The sequence below is a fragment of the Hylobates moloch genome, unplaced genomic scaffold, assembly GCF_009828535.3.
Source record: "Hylobates moloch isolate HMO894 unplaced genomic scaffold, HMol_V3 SCAFFOLD_2, whole genome shotgun sequence".
Lineage (NCBI taxonomy): Eukaryota > Metazoa > Chordata > Mammalia > Primates > Hylobatidae > Hylobates > Hylobates moloch.
In genome coordinates this window covers 122,604,795-122,623,170 of record NW_026652277.1, presented here as the reverse complement: position 1 = coordinate 122,623,170, position 18,376 = coordinate 122,604,795, and the positions used below count along the sequence as shown (strand labels likewise).

General features: G+C 39.7%; 1 protein-coding gene across 13 annotated transcripts in view; it reads left to right on the top strand.

The window, feature by feature from the left end:
• Window positions 1-276: 276 nt before the first annotated feature.
• HACE1 (HECT domain and ankyrin repeat containing E3 ubiquitin protein ligase 1) overlaps window positions 277-18,376 on the top strand; it is a 135,888-nt gene continuing 117,788 nt past the window's right edge. For 5 of the 13 annotated variants that reach the window (XR_009212443.1, XM_058435436.1, XM_058435438.1 and 2 more), the window contains exons 1-5: window positions 306-630; window positions 7,900-7,954; window positions 9,297-9,386; window positions 10,881-10,985; window positions 16,828-16,903. Coding sequence is in view for 9 of the 13 variants with exons in the window: in XM_058435436.1 (XP_058291419.1) it covers window positions 555-630; window positions 7,900-7,954; window positions 9,297-9,386; window positions 10,881-10,985; window positions 16,828-16,903 (402 nt within the window). In the remaining 4 variants the exon portion in view is untranslated. Of the gene's footprint in view, window positions 631-661; window positions 819-7,899; window positions 7,955-8,684; window positions 8,737-9,296; window positions 9,387-10,880; window positions 10,986-13,036; window positions 13,121-16,827; window positions 16,904-18,376 lie in introns of those variants that run through there. The other 8 variants (XM_058435435.1, XM_032155868.2, XM_058435434.1 and 5 more) reach the window with 7 other exon arrangements.

The following is an 18,376-nucleotide window of genomic DNA, read 5'->3' as shown; positions in this document are numbered from 1 at the left end:
CTAGAAAGGTGGTGACGGATTTAAAAACAATTGTGCCAATTTCCAATCTGTTTTATCGTAAAGTTATAGAATTGGAGGAAGCTGCTCCTGTACAACTTTGGAAGAGGGTAAGAGGAGCAGGGCATGAGAATGCCTTTCCAGGAACTTAGGAGTATGCCCAGTCGCTGCGTGGCTTCCCGCACACTCAGCTCTGCGCCCGCCTCGGCGTGGCCTGAGCGCCCCCAGCGTGACTCCGCCCAGGGCGCTCGGTTCCGCCAGCTGGAAACTACAGTTCCCAGAAGGCCACGCGAGCCCGGGAGGGACGCGGCGGCGGTGGCAGCAGGAAAGGCGCGAGCAGAGGCGGCGGCGAGTGTTCCCCTAGGTGGTCGGTCCGGCAGCATCCCGGCCCCCGGACGCAGGACGTGGCCCCAGGCAGCCCTCGCAGCTCAGTGCTCTAGCCAGGGCAAGCCCGCGTCTCCGCCTGCTGGACGGGCCCAGGCGAGATGTAGGGCGCTGGGCGCGGAGGCCGCCGGTGCGGCGGGGAATCGCTGAGGCTCGCGGAGGGCGCGCCGAGGATGGAGAGAGCGATGGAGCAACTCAACCGCCTGACGCGCTCGCTGCGCCGCGCGCGCACCGTGGAGTTGCCCGAGGGTGAGGCTGGTCGCGGGGCCGGGCTGGCCGCTGGGCGGGGGGCGGCCAGTGGGGCAGGAGCTCCGGCTGCGTCAAGGTCGGGTGGAAAAACTAACTGAAAGCTGAGAAAACGCCCACTTTTACTTTCCTGAGCTGAGAGGCGGCCCCGGGCCCTGAACTCCCCTGGCCCGCCGCTCCCACCCCGGCAGGTGGGAGTTTGCGGGAGGAAACTGGGTTGGTGGGGGTTCCGCTGCTGGGAGGAGCGAGACAAAGGTCTCACAACGTCTGTCGATTAGGGGTCTTGGTAAAGGGGCAGGAATACCAGCCGGAGGCCCGAGACCCGGAGTCAGAAGACATCATAATTGCGGGTCATTTAACAGTCCCCGGGGATAGAGATGATCCAAAGATAGTGTTTACTTTAAGCTGCATCGGGGGGCCAGGCGGGCTTTTATTTTTGTTATTTTTAAAAATGTGGGGCACTGCCTTGTTTTGGTAACAGGCAAACAAAGGGTTGTCAAACATTAAACAGGTACTCTTAAAGTACTGTGTGCGTAAACACAATACATTTTTCTTTAATATGCATGCCTGCCTTCATTCTTCATTTATTCATCAGGGACTAGTATTGAGTGGGCTAGCTGGGAACTAGGACGCATCTGCATCCTAGGGACCCCATGGTCCCTGAGGATCAGGACTTTTAGTTCACCGTGCCAGGGTTCCTTCAGGACAGGTAAAACTCTGCTAATAACAAGCAGAGAAAATAAGCGGTTTTGTTTGCAGCGTCAGGAATTCAGACATTTTAGTGGTGATGGGAGATAGCAGTGCTGCTTCTAAGAAGCTTTTGGCTCTTTATGCCCAAGTGAGAGAAGGGTTGGGAGGAGGTTGTAGCTGGTGAATAGCTTTTTTCTTAATTGTAGTAGTTTATCTTATTTTTTCAAAACTCTCTTTGAATTGCTGCTGGGTGGTTTGTAGGATAGGGAAGGAGACCTTGGCAGACGGTCATGAAAGAAGTGTGGGATTGGGTACTTTGGCGATAATTTTCTTTCCTTTCTTTTATAGAGATGAGGTCTCACTATGTTCCCCAGGCTGGTCTTAACTCCTGGGCTCAAGTGATCCGCACCCTGCCCCTCGCAAAGTGTTGGGATTACAGATGTGAGCCACCGCGCCTGGCCTGGGGATAATCTTCTTGAAAAAATGGTCTCTAGTCTCTATTTAGAATTCAGATTTTGGTAACTAGATTCTAGCTTCAACTTTTTCTATACTTTCTTTCCAACTTTCACATTTGAATCCATTTCTTAAGTGTAACTCTTACTTATTTTTCGTAGTCGAATTATTGGTATAGCTTGATGAAGACTACCTGTATAATTTATATTGTCTAGTTTGAATCCCGATATTTTTTACATAAATGTGATTTAGAAGACTTTGATAATGTTACTTGGTTTTAAAAGTAATATAGTTTCATTGTAGAAAATTTGGAAAATAAAAATAGAAAAAAATATGTCATTCCACCATCCAGTTATAAACAATGTTACCATTGTTATTTCTTTTTCTCTCCCTAACAAGTTAAAATCATATTGCATATAGTCTTTTATTTTGTGTTTAGAAACCATCCCAATTTTTTTTTTTTTTTTTTTTTTTGAGACGAAGTCTCGCTCTGTCGCCCAGGCTGGAGTGCAGTGGCGCCCTCTCGACTCACTGCAAACTCCGCCTCCGCGGTTCACACTATTCTCCTGCCTCAGCCTTCCGAGTAGTTGGGACTACAGGCGCCTGCCACCATGCCCGGCTAATTTTTTGTATTTTTAGTAGAGACGGGGTTTCACCGTGTTAGCTAGGATAGTCTCGATCTCCTGACCTCGTGATCCGCCTGCCTCGGCCTCCCAAAGTGCTGGGGGATTACAGGCGTGAGCCACCGTGCCTGGCCCCAAATGTTTTTTTTTTGTATTCTTCAATAGGCTTAATGACTTCACAATTTCACAGGATGCATGTAACAAATGTTGAATCTAAATACTGTTTTTAAACTGATTTTATGAGAAACAGCTTTGTATTTAAGACATAGTCTGCCTCTAAATACTTCCTTAGGGTTTATTCTTGCAAGAAGAATATCTACAATACATCTCTAAGGCTCAATGTATCAGTTTCTCAACTTACTCCTTGGAAAGTTCCACCAGCAGTCTGAGAGTGCCCAGAAACTAGAGCATTATCAGTAAAAGTAAAACTTTTCCACATATAGGCAAAAATGGCATCTTGTTTGCATTTGCTTTTCTTTGATTATAATGAATTTGTTCATTTTGTTCCTTGGATTTAATTTACCTTTGTCTCTAAGTTCTGATGAGTCTTTGAATTCTCTGAGCTTGGCTCTTTCAAATATATCATACATATAGGAATATATATATATATATAGAGGAATATATATATATATATATAGGAATATATATATATATATATATAAAAAACATTCCTGCTGATACAAATCCACATTTGTGCTTATATTTTAAGGGCTGAATGGAAACTCTGAGATCTCTCTAAATTTAGAAAATAATCAGATTTTTTTTTGCTTTGTTAGAATTCAATAATCAATAAGCATCTAATTACAACAAACTATTAAGCTTGTAAACTTTTTAGTCAGCTTGTACTCTAAAATTAATTTTGTTGCAAAGGTTGAAACTATAGATGTTTGATAAACGGAGTTGGATGCTATGTTTCCTTGAGATGATGAAAACCTGAGTATTACCCTAAGTAATGGAGTACAGGTAGTTGAGTCATCCTAGGCAGGCCTAACACAGGAATATTCTTGAGAGAAAAAGAGGTGAAGAGTAAGAAATTACTTTAGGGATATGGATTCTTAGTAGTGTTTAAAAGGTGGAGGCAGGGCGCAGTGGCTCACACCTGTAATCCCAGCACTTTGGGAGGCCGAGGTGGGTGGATCACCTGAGGTCAGGAGTGTGAGACCAGCTGGCTAACATGGTGAAACCCCGGCTCCACTAAAAATACTCAAAATACAAAAAATTAGCTGGATGTGGTGGCGGGTGCCTGTAATCCCAGCTACTTGGGAGGCTGAGGCAGGAGAATTGCTTGAACCTGGGAGGCGGAGGTTGCAGTGAGCCGAGATCGCGCCACTGCATTCCAGCCTAGACATTAAGAGCGAAACTCAGTCTAAAAAAAAAAAACCACATAAATAAAAGGAAGGTGTATATTGTTAGTGTATGTAAAGTTTAAACTACTATATAGTGAATGCAGTTTGTTTAATAAAATAATAAAATTTGAGCCCATTTTAGCATATGTGATTAGGATAATTGTGTTTAAAAAAATTACTCCATGTGATGGTTTGAAGAGAGATTGTATATAATTAATTACTTTGAGCACCTTTTTTTTGGTAACAGTTGAGTTTTGAAACTGTAATGATAAAAATGGCAAACATGTCTAATAAAGTGATAGATTAAACTTTTCTTGTCACCCTAGAGACTTTAATTATATACCTAATTCTGAAGGTGTCTTCAAGAGTAGACAAGGAAGTATCTGGCAACAAATTTTGTTCTGTCCTTTCTTAGTATAGTATTTCTTGGATAGTCTCCTTCTAGCATCACAGTTGTGGTTAGAATTTCTTCATACTTACCTGTTAATGTATGTGAGCTATTTTTTTCTTTAGGTTAGATGTGACTTAAATAAGATGTAAATCCAATTTTTATCTAAAAAATAAAAACCTTACAAATACAACCACTGTGAACCTTATTATGCTCACTAATGCTCACTTAAAATTATGCACTATCTTGATTTAAAGTTTATCTTGATTTAAGTTTAAACCTACAAATAACAGTGTTTTTTTTCTGTTTGTTTGTTTTAACAGTGTTTTTTTATGACTTTATTATGGAGTGATTTAATGGAAATTCTCATGGTTTAGAAGTTCAGATTTTTATTGGGACATGTATTATTATATGAACGATAAAGAATGTTGTCATGCCAAGGGAGGCTTAGTGTAGTATTTTCAACTCCTGGTGGTGACTCATTGGTAGTTTCTGAGAGCAATTAGTGGGTTGCAGTCAGCATTTAAAAAAAGAAATATAAGAGGATAAAACAGAGTCTATTTTACATATTAAGAGAATAGTATTCTATTGTAGACCTTCTGGTTATGTAGTATATACTGGGTGCATTGTAGGATATATTATCTTTTTATTTTTTTATCTTTATTTTTTATTTTTATTTTTCTGAAATGGAGTCTCGCTGGTCGCCCAGACTGGAGTGCAGTGGCACAATCTCGGCTCATTGCAAGCTCTGCCTCCTGGGTTCACGCCATTTTCCTGCGTCAGCCTCCTGAGTAGCTGGGACTACAGGCGCCTGCCACCACACCTGGCTAATTTTTGTATTTTTAGTGGAGATGGGCTTTCACCGTGTTAGCCAGGATGGTCTCGATCTCCTGACCTCTAGTGATCTGCCCGCCTCGGCCTGCCAAAGTGCTGGGATTACAGGCATAAGCCACCGCGCCCAGCCAGGATATATTATTTGTAGAGGCTCTGGAATCAGCCACTTAATGCCACTGTTACACAGCTTGTTACTTAACTAGTACTTCAGTTTTCTCATCTGTAGAATGAGGATAATAGTACCTACTTCATAGGGTGGTTGTGAGGAGAAAAGCAATGATATATGCAAAGTGTTTAGAAAAGTGCCTTTAAGATAATGGTTCTTAAATGTTAGTTATTAATAGGATTTATTAGTATTTTACTTTTATAGTGAAAAAGTTGTTGCATCTGCAAACTGAACTTGTGAATGTTGACAAGGACTAAATTGCTTTTCATGTATACGCTCACAGTAAAATAATGAACAAATATGTGAAGGAATATTGATAACTTTTTTTCCATTGCCCCTATAAACAGCTCAGTTTATATTTCTAAACATATGAATTATGTTTTTCAAACACAATTATAATACCATTACTAGAGCCAATACAGTTAACAGTATTATTGTATTATCTTGAAATAAAATACCAAGTCCATATACAGTTTGTCCTCATCTCAAAAATTGTCTCAAAAATGTCCTTTTACAGTTGGTTTTTTTGAATCACTATCCAGATAAGGACTACATATTACATATGGTGGATGTGTCTCTTAAGACTCTATATGTATGACAGTTCCTTCTCCTTTTAAAAAAAGTATTTTTTAAAGTAATTTTAAACTTACAGAAAACTTACATGAATAGCCCAGAGTTCCTCCCATGTAACTTTCACTCACCTTTCCCTAAGGTTAACATCTTGTACAACCACAGTACAGTTGTCAAAAATAAGAAATTAACATTTGTATATATTATTAATTATACTACAGAGTTTATTAAAATTTCACCAGCTTTCTCACTAATGTCATTTAAGGATCCAATTCAGGATACCACATTGCCTTTAGTTATGTTTCTTTAGTCTCCTCCAAACTGTGATAGTTCTTTAGTTTTTCTTTGTGTTTAATGGTCCTGAGACTTTTAAAGAGGACTGATCAGGTGTTTTGTGGAATTCCCTTTAATTTGGGCTTATCTGACATTTTCTCATGATTAGATTGAAGTTACGCATTTTTGGCAAGAACAGTAGTCCACCCTTATCTGCAGCTTTGCTTTCCGAGGTTTCAGTTGTGGGAGGCACAGCATAATATTTTGAGAGAGAGGGAGAGAGACCACATTCACATAACTTTTACTACAGTATAGTGTTATAATTGTCCTATTTTATTATTTATTGTTGTTAATCTCTTACTGTGCCCAATTTATAAATTAAACTTTATCATGTAGGGAAAAAAATCGTATACATAGGGTTTGGTACTATCCACGGTTTTAGGCATTGACTCGGGGTCTTGGAATGTGTCCCCTGCGGATAAGTGGGGACTGCTGTACTGCAAAAGTGATGTGTCCTTTTCAGTGGATCATATCAGGAACTATATGATATTGAATATATATTATTTTTGGTGATGTTACCCTTTGTCAGTTGATTAAGATAGTGTCTGCTGGGTTCTTCACTATAAATTTTCTTTTTCCTTTGTAATTAGTCAATATTTTTGAGAGGTACTTGATACTGTGTAAATATTGTGTTTCTCCTTAAACTTTAACCTATTAACTGAGCAGCTGCATTAACTTTTAAAGGGCTGAGTGGGGGTTGTCAGGGTTTCATCTTTGTAAATAATTTGTTAAAAAACATAAACCTCCAAAATACATTGAATTGAGAAATGACCCTTAGTGATGTATAAAAATCAATTCAAAACACTAGCTAAAATGTACATAAGTATAATATGGCATCATAGATACTGATTTTTAACCTTTCGGGTCATGTTTTTGTGAATTTATTGTGTAAAGGGTCTCTCTTAGCCTGTTTTCTGCTGATACAACAATACGACACACTGGATAACTTGTAAAGAAAACAAATGTATTTCTCAGAGTTCTGGAAGCTGGGAAGTCCAACAGCATGGCACCAGCATCGATTAAGAGTCATCCCATGGTGGAAGGCAGAAGGGTGAGAGAGGAAGGGCTAGAGGGAAGGGGACTGAACTTCACTATAACTAACCCACTCCTGGATTAACAGAATTAATCCATTCATGAAGGAGGAGCCCTCATGGCTCAATTGCCTCCCCAAAGCCTCACCTCTTCACACTGCCGTAATAGCAACCAAATTTCCAACACATGAACTTTTGGTAGATGCATTCAAACCATAGCACATATGAATAAAAATGTTGTGAGTAAAGTGATAAATACAATGAGGACTTCAGTGCTGTTTCATAAAAGGGTCTAAACTAATTTCTTTTGTAATAATATTGACAAGAAGCTAGTATTAGGTATATTTAAGGTTTTAAAATTATTCTAGCATATATATATTTAATATCCATATATATTTAAAATTCCCCTAAACTACATGTAAGTATGATAAAACATGATGCCTGTAAATACCTCTTTGGAAGTAAAATAAATTTCAATTGTTAAAGCTACAGAAAGGTTTTTGGATGATGATGCGCGGGCTACCATACTACACTTAGAGAATTGTTTTTTGGTGGATAATGGGGCAAAACCTTCTGAAGAATCAGTCTTTAATTTTCCTTTTACATCCAGAAGCTAAGCTCTTTTGTAATGATGTAAAAGGGATAAGCAGTGGAGGGGATGAAAGATTCTGCACTATCGTAAATTCTGAAATACCTCTGGTATTCTGCATTATTCTTTCCTCCTCCTTCCTCTCCTTTTCGCTTTTTGTATAGAGTTAGGAAAATTCTAAACTTATCTTAAGTATCACCTCTTGGACAAAGTAGGGGATAAATGAACTCTTTGTTTTTTTTTACTCAGATAATGAAACTGCTGTTTATACATTAATGCCAATGGTTATGGCTGATCAACACAGGTGAGTGCTTGTTTCAAAAATTTTTGCTTTTTAAGAAGCATACATTGTTCTAAATGTATACCGCATGCCCGCGCACGCACGCACGCGCACGCGCACACACACACTCACACACAGTTTGGACATAGATGTTGTTCTGGGGCAAGTTATTTAACTTCTCTGTTATAATTTTGTGTGTGTGAAATAAGGAATAAGATTTTCCAAGATCTATATGAGCTGTAAAATCTTACGGTGAGAGATTTTCTTAATGAATATTGAGATATTAAGTATTTGGTTGGTCACTGACATAGAAAAATACATTGTGATGATTTAGAGGTCACTACTGATCTTGATTTAGAGGTCACTACTGATCTTTATAGCAAAAGATTATGGCTGAGGGACAACTTATTTCCCTTATGTGCTACTTACTTTTGTGTTCCTTTTGTTGACGTAGTGTTGACACTCTTTTACAGGGCCATATATGAAATACAATTATTTGGCTTTGTGAGGGGATCTTTACACTTACACCAGTCAGCTCTGCCATGGCTAGCCATTGAATTTTTTGATATAATAAGAATGTAAAGAGAAACTATTTTGAAACAAGTTTAAAATTTTTTTTTGTTGTTTTAAATTTCCTACCTGGTATAATTAAAAAATGTTTTTTGTCTGATTTTCTTTATTTGGCCAAAATTAATATAGCTAGGCTCAACTTTTGGCAAGGGGAGCAGCCAGTCCTACACCCTTTGTTTCTCAAGAACCTAAGGAAAGCTAAAGCCAGCTTACTCTGTTGTGTGTCCTAAGAGCAGGTAACATAGGATTATCCAAGTGGCAGATGAGGAAACCTTCAGCACCAGCTTATTGATCAAGGCGTTTGGTTTTTGGATAATACTGTGCTGGCTAACATACTAAGAGAATAGTGCAGTATTTTGTGGTGGGTGTGGGACAAAACCTGAAGAATCAGTAAGAGTAGCTAAGCCGGGTGGGGTGGCTCACGCCTGTAATCCCAGCACTTTGGGAGGCTGAGGCAGGCGGATCACGAGGTCAAGAGATTGAGACCATCTTGGCCAACTTGGTGAAACCCCCTCTCTACTAAAAATACAAAAATTAGCTGGGTGTAGTGGCATGCGCCTGTAGTCCCGGCTACTCAGGAGGCTGAGGCAGGGGAATTGCTTGAACCAGGGAGGTGGGGGTTGCAGTGAACCAAGATCTCGCCACTGTACTCCAGCCTGTGACAGAGCAAGACTCTGTCTCAACAAACAAACAAACAAACAAACAAACAAAGCAGCTAAAGAGTTGTTAACTTGATTTATTGTGTTTTTAAAAACTTTTTTTTACACGTTGATTCCTCTTTTTTATTTTGGCATAGGTCTGTTTCTGAACTACTATCAAATTCAAAATTTGATGTCAATTATGCGTTCGGACGTGTGAAAAGAAGCTTGCTTCACATTGCAGCAAAGTAAGACTAAAGATATTTTGAGTTAAACTCTGATCTAGGCCAAGGATCAGTAAGCTTTGAACAGCGTTGTCACACAGTATTTCTGGGGAGAGATGAGAACAGACAGCTGAGTAGTTCTTTATCCTGTTTGAGTGCGTGGTGTGCTATCCGTTCTGTTTCTAAACTGTTAACTTTGGGATTGTGTGTAAATCTCATGTCCCTCTTGTCTTAGTTTGTTTTATATCAGATCAGTAGGTTAGACATGGAGATTGTCTTTCCTGGATGTACTTACTGGTACAGTTCACCAAAATTTTCTTTTTATCCCAGTAATATGAGATTTTATATGCTGTCTGCAGATGAAGTCATTGGCTTTATATTTTTTACATAGGTGGGATAATGAGTTTTATCTACAGTCTCCTGGTATGTAATCAATCAGTTAACTAATTGGTACCTACCCTCTTTTCAGGATTTAGGTAGGTGTGTTGAAATTAATTGTTCATGAATAATTTGGCTTATGAAAGGCCAGAAAGTTGAAAGTATCATATGGTTTCTTTGAAGTATTTGAATTTCTCAAATACTTAATAATTTTCATAGTAGAATGGACCATCTTGAAAGTAGAGAATGTTTACTATTTGAAGTTAAATTTGTGTCAGAAGTCAAATTATAGGTAAAAATAATGTGTTTAAAAGGCCACGCAGAGAGGCTCACACCTGTAATCCCAGCACTTTTGGAGGCTGAGGTGGGTAGATCACTTGAGGTCAGGAGTTCGAGACCAGCCTGGCCAACATGGTGAAACCCCATCTCTGCTAAAAATACAGAAATTAGCCAGGTGTCCTGGCATGCACCTGTAATCCCAGCTACTTGGGAGGCTGAGGCAAGAGAATTGCTTGAACCCTGGAGGCTGAGGTTGCAGTGAGCCAAGATTGTGCCACTGCTCTCTAGCCTGGGTGACACAGCAAGACTCTGTCTCAAAAATGGACGGGCGTGGTGGCTCACCCTGTAATCACACTTTGGGAGGCCGAGGTGGGTGGACTTGAGGTCAGGAGATCAAGACCATCCTGGCTAAAAATACAAAAAAAAGTAGCCTGGCATGGTGGCAGGTGCCTGTAGTCCCAGCTACTCGGGAGGCTGAGGCAGGAGAATGGCGTGAACCTGGGAGGCGGAGCTTGTAGTCAGCTGAGATCACACCACTGCACTCCAGCCTGGGTGACATGCGAGACTCTGTCTCAAGTAAAAAAAAAAAAAAAAAAAAAAATTACCCAGTTGTGGTGGCTCATGCCTGTAAGTCCCAGCTACTTGGGAGGCTGAGGTGGGAGGATTGCCTGAGCCCAGGAGGTCAAGGCTGCAGTGAACTGTGATGGTGCCCCTGCACTCCAGCGTGGGCGACAGAGCAAGACTCTGTCTGAAAAACAAAAAGAAAATTGTGTTTAATAGAATATTTTGTTTTTTAATTAAACTACATCAAGTGTGGCTGTATGTTGAATGTATCTGAACTGTCTTTTAATATTGTTTTAGTTGTGGATCGGTGGAATGCTTGGTTTTGCTGTTAAAGAAAGGAGCAAATCCTAACTATCAAGATATTTCAGGCTGTACACCCCTTCATTTGGCAGCAAGAAATGGGTAACTATTTAGTTTTCTTAAGTGGCTTAAGTTGTATTATCAGTTATTCAAGGCACTTTGCCTTGATTTGATGATTCCTCCTGCACCCCCGATATTTACCTTGGGAAAAACTATAATAATGGTGCATATTTTATTTTCTATATATTTTTTTGTCTCTCGAAGATATTATTGATGATATTGTTCTTCTTTATAGTGGATCTGGGGTCATTATATTCAATTTAAAAATAGCTATCATATTTATTAATTTATTAGATTCTCACTAATTTTCTTCTTGAACATATTATATGTGGAAGTTCATTATTACTTGTATTATAGTGACATTGTATTTTCTGAAAAGCATAATTTTCATCTCTATTTTAGTGTGCTTTTTTCCTGCTACTCTTCTGCCACTCCTAACTCCATGGCTCATTTTGCAAATTGCTTGTTTAGTTAATATTATTAATGGAATTGTACATAGACTTAATATATTGTACACAGTTTATTTGTAATTATTGTGGATGAGCTGTACCAGAGTAATCTTCCTGGATACTGAGGTAGTTTACTCCTTTTAGTGCAAACATTAGTTTTTATTTGGTCTGAGAAATCAGACCAAAATGATTGGAATTATGTTTAAAATGAAAATAAGTATTTTTTGATTCAGGACTTGAAGAACTTATATTTTATAAACTCTTTCTTTTTTTTTTTTTTTTTTGAGATGGGGTCTTACTTTGTCACCAGGCTGGAGTGCAGTGGCACAGTCTCAGCTCACTGCAACCTCTATCTCCTGGGTTCAAGCGATTCTTCTGCCTCAGCCTCCTGAGTAGCTGGGATTTCAGGCACGTGCCACCATGCCCGGATTATTTTTGTATTTTTAGTAGAGACGGGGTTTTACCATGTTGGCCAAGATGGTCTCGATCTCCTGACCTCAGGTGATCCGCCCATCTTGGCCTCTCAGAATGCTGGGATTACAGGCGTGAGCCACCACACCCGGCCTAAACCCTTTCAAACACTGTAAAACTTCTTTATGGAGTCCAGGCCTGTAATCCCAGCCTTTTGGGAGGCCAAGGCGGGCAGATCATCTGAGGTCAGGAGTTTGAGACCAGTCTGACCAACGTGGTGAAACCCTGTCTCTACTAAAAATACAGAAATAATCCAGGCATGGTGGCGCATGCCTGTAATCTTAGCTACTTAAGAGGCTGAGGCATGAAAATTGCTTGAGCCTGGGAGGCTGAGGCATGAGAATCGCTTGAGTGCCCGGGAGAGCTAGGTTGCAGTGAGTGGAGATTGCGCCATTGCATTCCAGCCGGGACAACAGAGGGAAACTCTGTCTCAGAACAACAACCACCACAAAAAAAAACCCAAAAAACTTCTCTGTGGACACAGTATACAAATGCATTGTGTCTTTTTTTTTTTTTAATTACTCTTGAAGATATTTTTGTTTCCTATTCTCAACTGTGCTTCTAGATATTTGAGTTGGCTGCCTAATAAGATGGATATGGAGCTAAAAATTGTCCATTACATCAATCTGAGGCCAAATTTTTGCATATAAAGATTAAAATAGAGCAAAAAAGACAACTATAGTGATGCCTAGGTTGGACAGGGGAAGGGCATAGTCCTTTGACTCTTGCTGATCTGCTCCATTTCCTGATTTAGCATGTGAGCCAGTTTAATTGTCCACTGTTCTCATAGGTAACAATGTGCTGATTAAACAGTTGTTTTTATAATTAGCCATGTTAGGTATCTTGTAATGTGTCACACCCAAGGTCATAGAGTAAATCATTCATTCCCTTGCTGAATTGATCTCAGGTCTAGGTACATTATCCCAAGTGTTGATGGGGTGTTGACAAAGGTCTTGAAAAGGTTACATGTAGAAAAATATCTTAGAACTCTGTTTCAACAACTATGTTAATGAAAGGAGAGATTAGTGCAGAGCAGGGATAAAAACTCTGCTGTCATTTCAATAGGTGACTTAGTCATAAGACTTCAGTGTGAGGAGCAAGAAATAGGTCTTAGACTTGAAAGACAGGATGTTCTTGGTCTGCTAAAAAGAATTTTCATGTACTGTTTTTCAGAAACAAATAAAGTGGCACAGAGAAAAGAAATAGTTTTGATCACTCTTTCTGTCAGCAGTGATTGAAGACCATTACATTTTAAAGGTGAAGAAATATGGCAGATATTACACGATTCACATAGCCATTCAGCAAGAAGAAAAGGAATAAAAAGAATTCATGACTGTCTTTAATTTGGATGCCTTTCTGTTTCTATAAAGATTACTCTTGATATTCAATACTTAAATATTTTGGTTTTTATTATTTATTGAGTGGAAGCCTTGTACAGCTTAGAGGTGCTCAATGTTTGCTAAGTGTTTGAGTACTTCCTGTAGTGGCTGATGGTTTCAGAAATAGCTTTTTACTGTAATTTTTTTATGAGTTCACATTTATCCATACTGAAGTAGAAGTCGTAGTAGAGTTCTTCCCATTTTGTTGGTCAATCTGTGTTTTGGGGCTAGCTTTTTGTTTTGTTCCCTCAGCTGTCATCAGATGGCTGCTGTATTTCTCTTGGCCTGCTTTAGCATTTTTCTCTTTGCCATTAGTGCTGTATTGGATTGTCCTTCTTTCCAAAAGAAACCCCATTAAGCTTCCACAGAGCACTTGGGTGACTGGTCCCTGTGTAATTTGGGTTGCCATAAGCTCCCTATAATTGGGCAACATCTGAGCAGGAATATAGTTGCTTCCTTGTACAGGGGGATTCAGCATTGCTCATGCTTATGTGAGAATGTTAAAAGGAGAGGCTTTAAAATTATTGTGTGTTCTTAGGTTGTGTTTTGGTCAGTTTTGAAAGAAGAGTTTTTCTTTATTTTTTAGGTGATAGGAGCTCATAAAGGGTAGGGCCCATGTGTTACATAATATTTTAGTTCTGTTAGCAAAATAGCTACTTATTTATTGGGTTGATTTGACTTATTCAGACCCTGGAAAATAGTAATAATGGTTGTTCAGTAGAAAGATAGGATATATTTCTTTCCTACATTCCCTGTACCTTTTGCAATCCATTTTTGGAAGGGAAAGCATTATAGATTACTGTTTTTCTTCAACAACCCCTACCATAAACATTTTTTGGGCCTATTTCCCTGGCTCATTCCTACCTAATGATTTATTTTGGCATTATTGGCTTAGGCCATGGTCCATAATAGGCTTCTGAAAGGTTTTAGAAATCCACCCATATGGGTATAGACACACGAACACACATTTAAACAATGCATTTATTTTAATGGGACTTTCTGGTTTGTGGTCTCATGATTATTGAATATTTATTTCTTAAGGTTTTCCTAACAGTGTGTTAGATAAAGGAACTTTGTAAATGTTTTATCTTAAAAGTTTACCCAGAGTAGGCTGGGTGCGGTGGCTCAAGCCTGTAATCCCAGCACTTTGGGAGGCTGAGGTGGGCGGATCACGAGGTTAGGAGATTGAGACCATCCTGGCTAACACGGTGAAACCCCGTCTCTACTAAAAATACAAAAAATTAGCCAGGCGTGGTGGCAGGTGCCTGTAATCCCAGCCACTCAGGAGGCTGAGGCAGGAGAATGGCGTGAACCTGGGAGGCGGAGCTTACAGTGAGCCGAGATCACGCCACGGCACTCCAGCCTAGGCGACAGAGCGAGACTCCGTCTCAAAAAAAAAAAGTTTACCCAGAGCTTTATTTTCTTCGGTTTCTTTGATTATAATGCTAATTTTAAGTGACATTTAACTTCATTACAAGTACAAAATGCAAGAAAAGTAACTTGTCAGTTCTTTTTTCTTAAAAGTTTTATTCAATCAATGAGAATTTTAGCTATTGACTTACAAGATTGAATATTAATAATCAAAGTTTTATTGAGAGCTACTATGAGCCTGGCTATGCTTAGTACTGAGTTGATTAAAGAAATGTGATATAATCCATGGTATGAAGATGTTTATGATCTAGTTGAATAAATAGTAATATATTCATGTATACTATATACTCTGCCATTCAAAGTAATGGCAAAAACCACCATTACTTTTGTACCAACCTCATATTATATTACTACTATATTTATTATATAATATGTATACAATACATATGTATTTAATATATACACACTATATTGTATGTATTACTGTTTACTCACTGGACTATTTACCAGTGAACTATACACTTAAAAATGGTTGTGATGGGGGCTGGGCGTGGTGGCTCACGCCTGTAATTCCAGCACTTAGGGAGGCTGAGGCAGGCGGATCGCCTGAGGTCAGGAGTTCAAGACCAGCCTGGCCAACGTGGTGAAACCCAGTCTGTACTAAAAATACGAAAAATTAGCTGGGCATGGTGGCGGGCGCCTGTAATCCCAGCTACTCGGGAGGCTGAAGCAGGAGAATTGCTTGAACCCAGGAGGCAGAGGTTGCAGTGAGCCTAAATTGTGCCATTGCACTCCAGCCTGGGCAACAAAAGTGAAACTCTGTCTCAAAAAAAAAAAAAAGTTGTGATGGAGGCTGGGTGTAGTGGCTCACGTCTGTAATCCCAGCACTTTGGGAGGCTGAGGTGGGGGGGGGGGGGGGGATCACCTGATGTCAGGAGTTCGAGACCAGCCTGTCCAACATGGTGAAACCCTGTCTTTACTAAAAAAATACAAAAATTAGCCTGGCGTGGTGGTGCATGTCTGTTATCCCAGCTACTCGGGAGGCTGAGACAGAAGAATTGCTTGAACCTGGGAGGTGGAAGTTGCAGTGAGCCAAGATCGTGTCACTGCACTCCAGCCTGGGCAACAAAGAGTGAAACTTCGTCTCAAAAAAAAAAAAAAAAAAAGTTTATGATGGGCCACTGTGGTGGCTCACACCTGTAATCCCCACACTTTGGGAGGCTGAGGTGGGCAGATCACGAGGTCAAGAGATCAAGACCATCCTGGCCAACATGGTGAAACCCCGTTTCTACTAAAAATATAAAATTAGCTGGGCATGGTGGCCCATGCCTGAAATCCTAGCTGCTTGGGAGGCTGAGGCAGGAGAATCACTTGAACCCAGGAGGCAGAGGTTGCGGTGAGCCAAGATCCGCCACTGCACTCCAGCCTGGGCAACAAGAGCGCAGCTGCATATCAGGAAAAAAAAAAAAAAACCCCATACAAAAATTAGCTGGCATGATGGCACACGCCTGTAGTCCCAGCTACTCGGAAGGCTGAGGCAGGAGAATCGCTTGAACCTGGGAGGTGGATGTTGTAGTAAACCAAGATCGCGCCACTGCATTCCAGCCTGGCAAGACTCTGTCTCAAAAAAAAAAAAAAGTTATGATGGCAAATTTTATATGTATTTTACCACAATACAAATAACTGAAAAAAAAAAAAAAAAGAATCTCTACATCCCCCTCCTCACCCTCCTGAGTAGAGGTATGCATGGACGTGTGTTTTATTTATATTCTGAGTATGGTTTTATAACATCTTAGTGTTATCTTTTAAATATTTTGCTGTCAAGAATGTAGGATACAATGTTGAGACATCATTTTTCTCTATCCATTCCCCTTCCATTAGACTTGTATTTTGTTATATTTCTAATGAATATTACTATTTCATGAACTTAGTCAATACTGGAAATTTCTCTACAGTTTGAATGATGATTTGTCCCAATGATATGAAAACCTGACTGTGTCATTGTTTTATCCTGTTATCTTTGAGTCATAGAAGCAGTTTTGTATCTTGCGTCAAGTAGTGTTTGTTTAAATATTGCAGATATGGCTTGATATTATAGATAAAGATGTTAGGATGTCATCAGCTGTTATTGATTGTTGCTAATATTTCAGTAAATTAATTGTCATTTGCATATTTTTTTAGTACCAGTTATCCATGACTCTTTTTTCTTTTCAGGCAGAAGAAATGTATGAGTAAATTATTAGAATATAGCGCTGATGTCAACATTTGTAATAATGAAGGCCTTACAGCAGTAAGTGCTATCAATTTCATCTGATGTTTTAAAAGTATGTTTTAGAAAATGATATTGAATGTGACAGTTAGGCAAAGTGTAGTACAAGTGTTTCTGCAAGTTACTTTTTTCTGAGACAGAGTCTCGCTCTGTCACTCAGGCTGGAGTGCAGTGGTGTAATCTGTGCTCACTGCAGTCTCTGCCTCCTGGTTCAAGCGATTCTTGTGCCTCAGCCACCCAAGTATCTGGGATTACAGGTATGCGCCACCATGCCCAGATAATTTTTATATTTTTAGTAGAGGTGGGGTTTCACCGTGTTGGCCAGGCTGGTTTCTAACTTCTGGCCTCAAGTGATTCACCTGTCTTGGCCTCCCAAAGTGCTGGGATTATAGGAGTGAGCCACCGCACCTGGCCTGTGTTACTTCTTTATAGGGATTAAAAAGGTGTAGAATGATTTGAGATAAAGTTTTAAGCTATATTAAGATAAGTTATGGCTTACCATATTTCTGTCTTCTCCTTTTTAAGTTTATGACTTTCATTTACTTTGAAGCTTATTCCCCTAGCCTTTGTCACTGACTTTTGAGGGACTTCTTAGGAGCATCTCTGCTGAGGTGTGTTATGTGTTCATTCTTGGAGAGCTGTTTTTCATTATGTTCTTTGAAGTACTTTTAATATGTTCATTGTAGAATTAGTCAGAAAGGAAGAAAAAAGGTAACAGAGGGAATGAGCATTCCCTGTATTCCTTGCACTCTGAGATAATCATGGTTAAAAAAAAAATAAACTTTTGTATTTTTAGTAGAGACGGGGTTTCACCATGTTGGCCAGGCTGGTCTTGAACTCCTGACCTCTGGTGATCCACCTGCTGGCCTCCCAAGGTGCTGGGATTACAGGTGTGAGCCACTGTGCCCGGCCAATAAAACCTTTTTTTAGAGACAGGGTCTCACTGTCACCCAGGCTGCAGTGTAGTGGCATGATCATAGCTCACTGCAACCTCAAACTCTTGGGCTCAGGAAATCATCCAGCATCATCCTTCCAAGTAGCTGGGACTATAGGTGTGTGTCACTACCCTTGGCTAGTATATTTTATATTTTTTTATGGAGGTGGGGTCCTGCTTTGATGCCCAGGCTAGTCTTGAACTCTTGGCCTCAAGCAGTCCTTTCACTTCTGCATCCCAAAGATAAAATTACTGTTAACATTTTGTCCTATTATTAGACTTACATTTTATATAAAGTAGTATTGGCCATTTTGCCATACCACTTTCTTTGCAAATATAAGTTTATATATTTTTGAATCACATGGAGGTGGTATGGGATATTGCTGAAGAGATTGTTGAAATCCCAAAGTTTTAACCAAATTGTCATTATTTAATGGAGCATTATTAATTTTGGAAGTAGAGGTAACATAGAATTATGTTACTGTTGAGCAGTTGTTTTGAAATCATGGCAGAAAATGTTTTATTTATTAAATTATACATTCCTTTGATAGTATTTATAT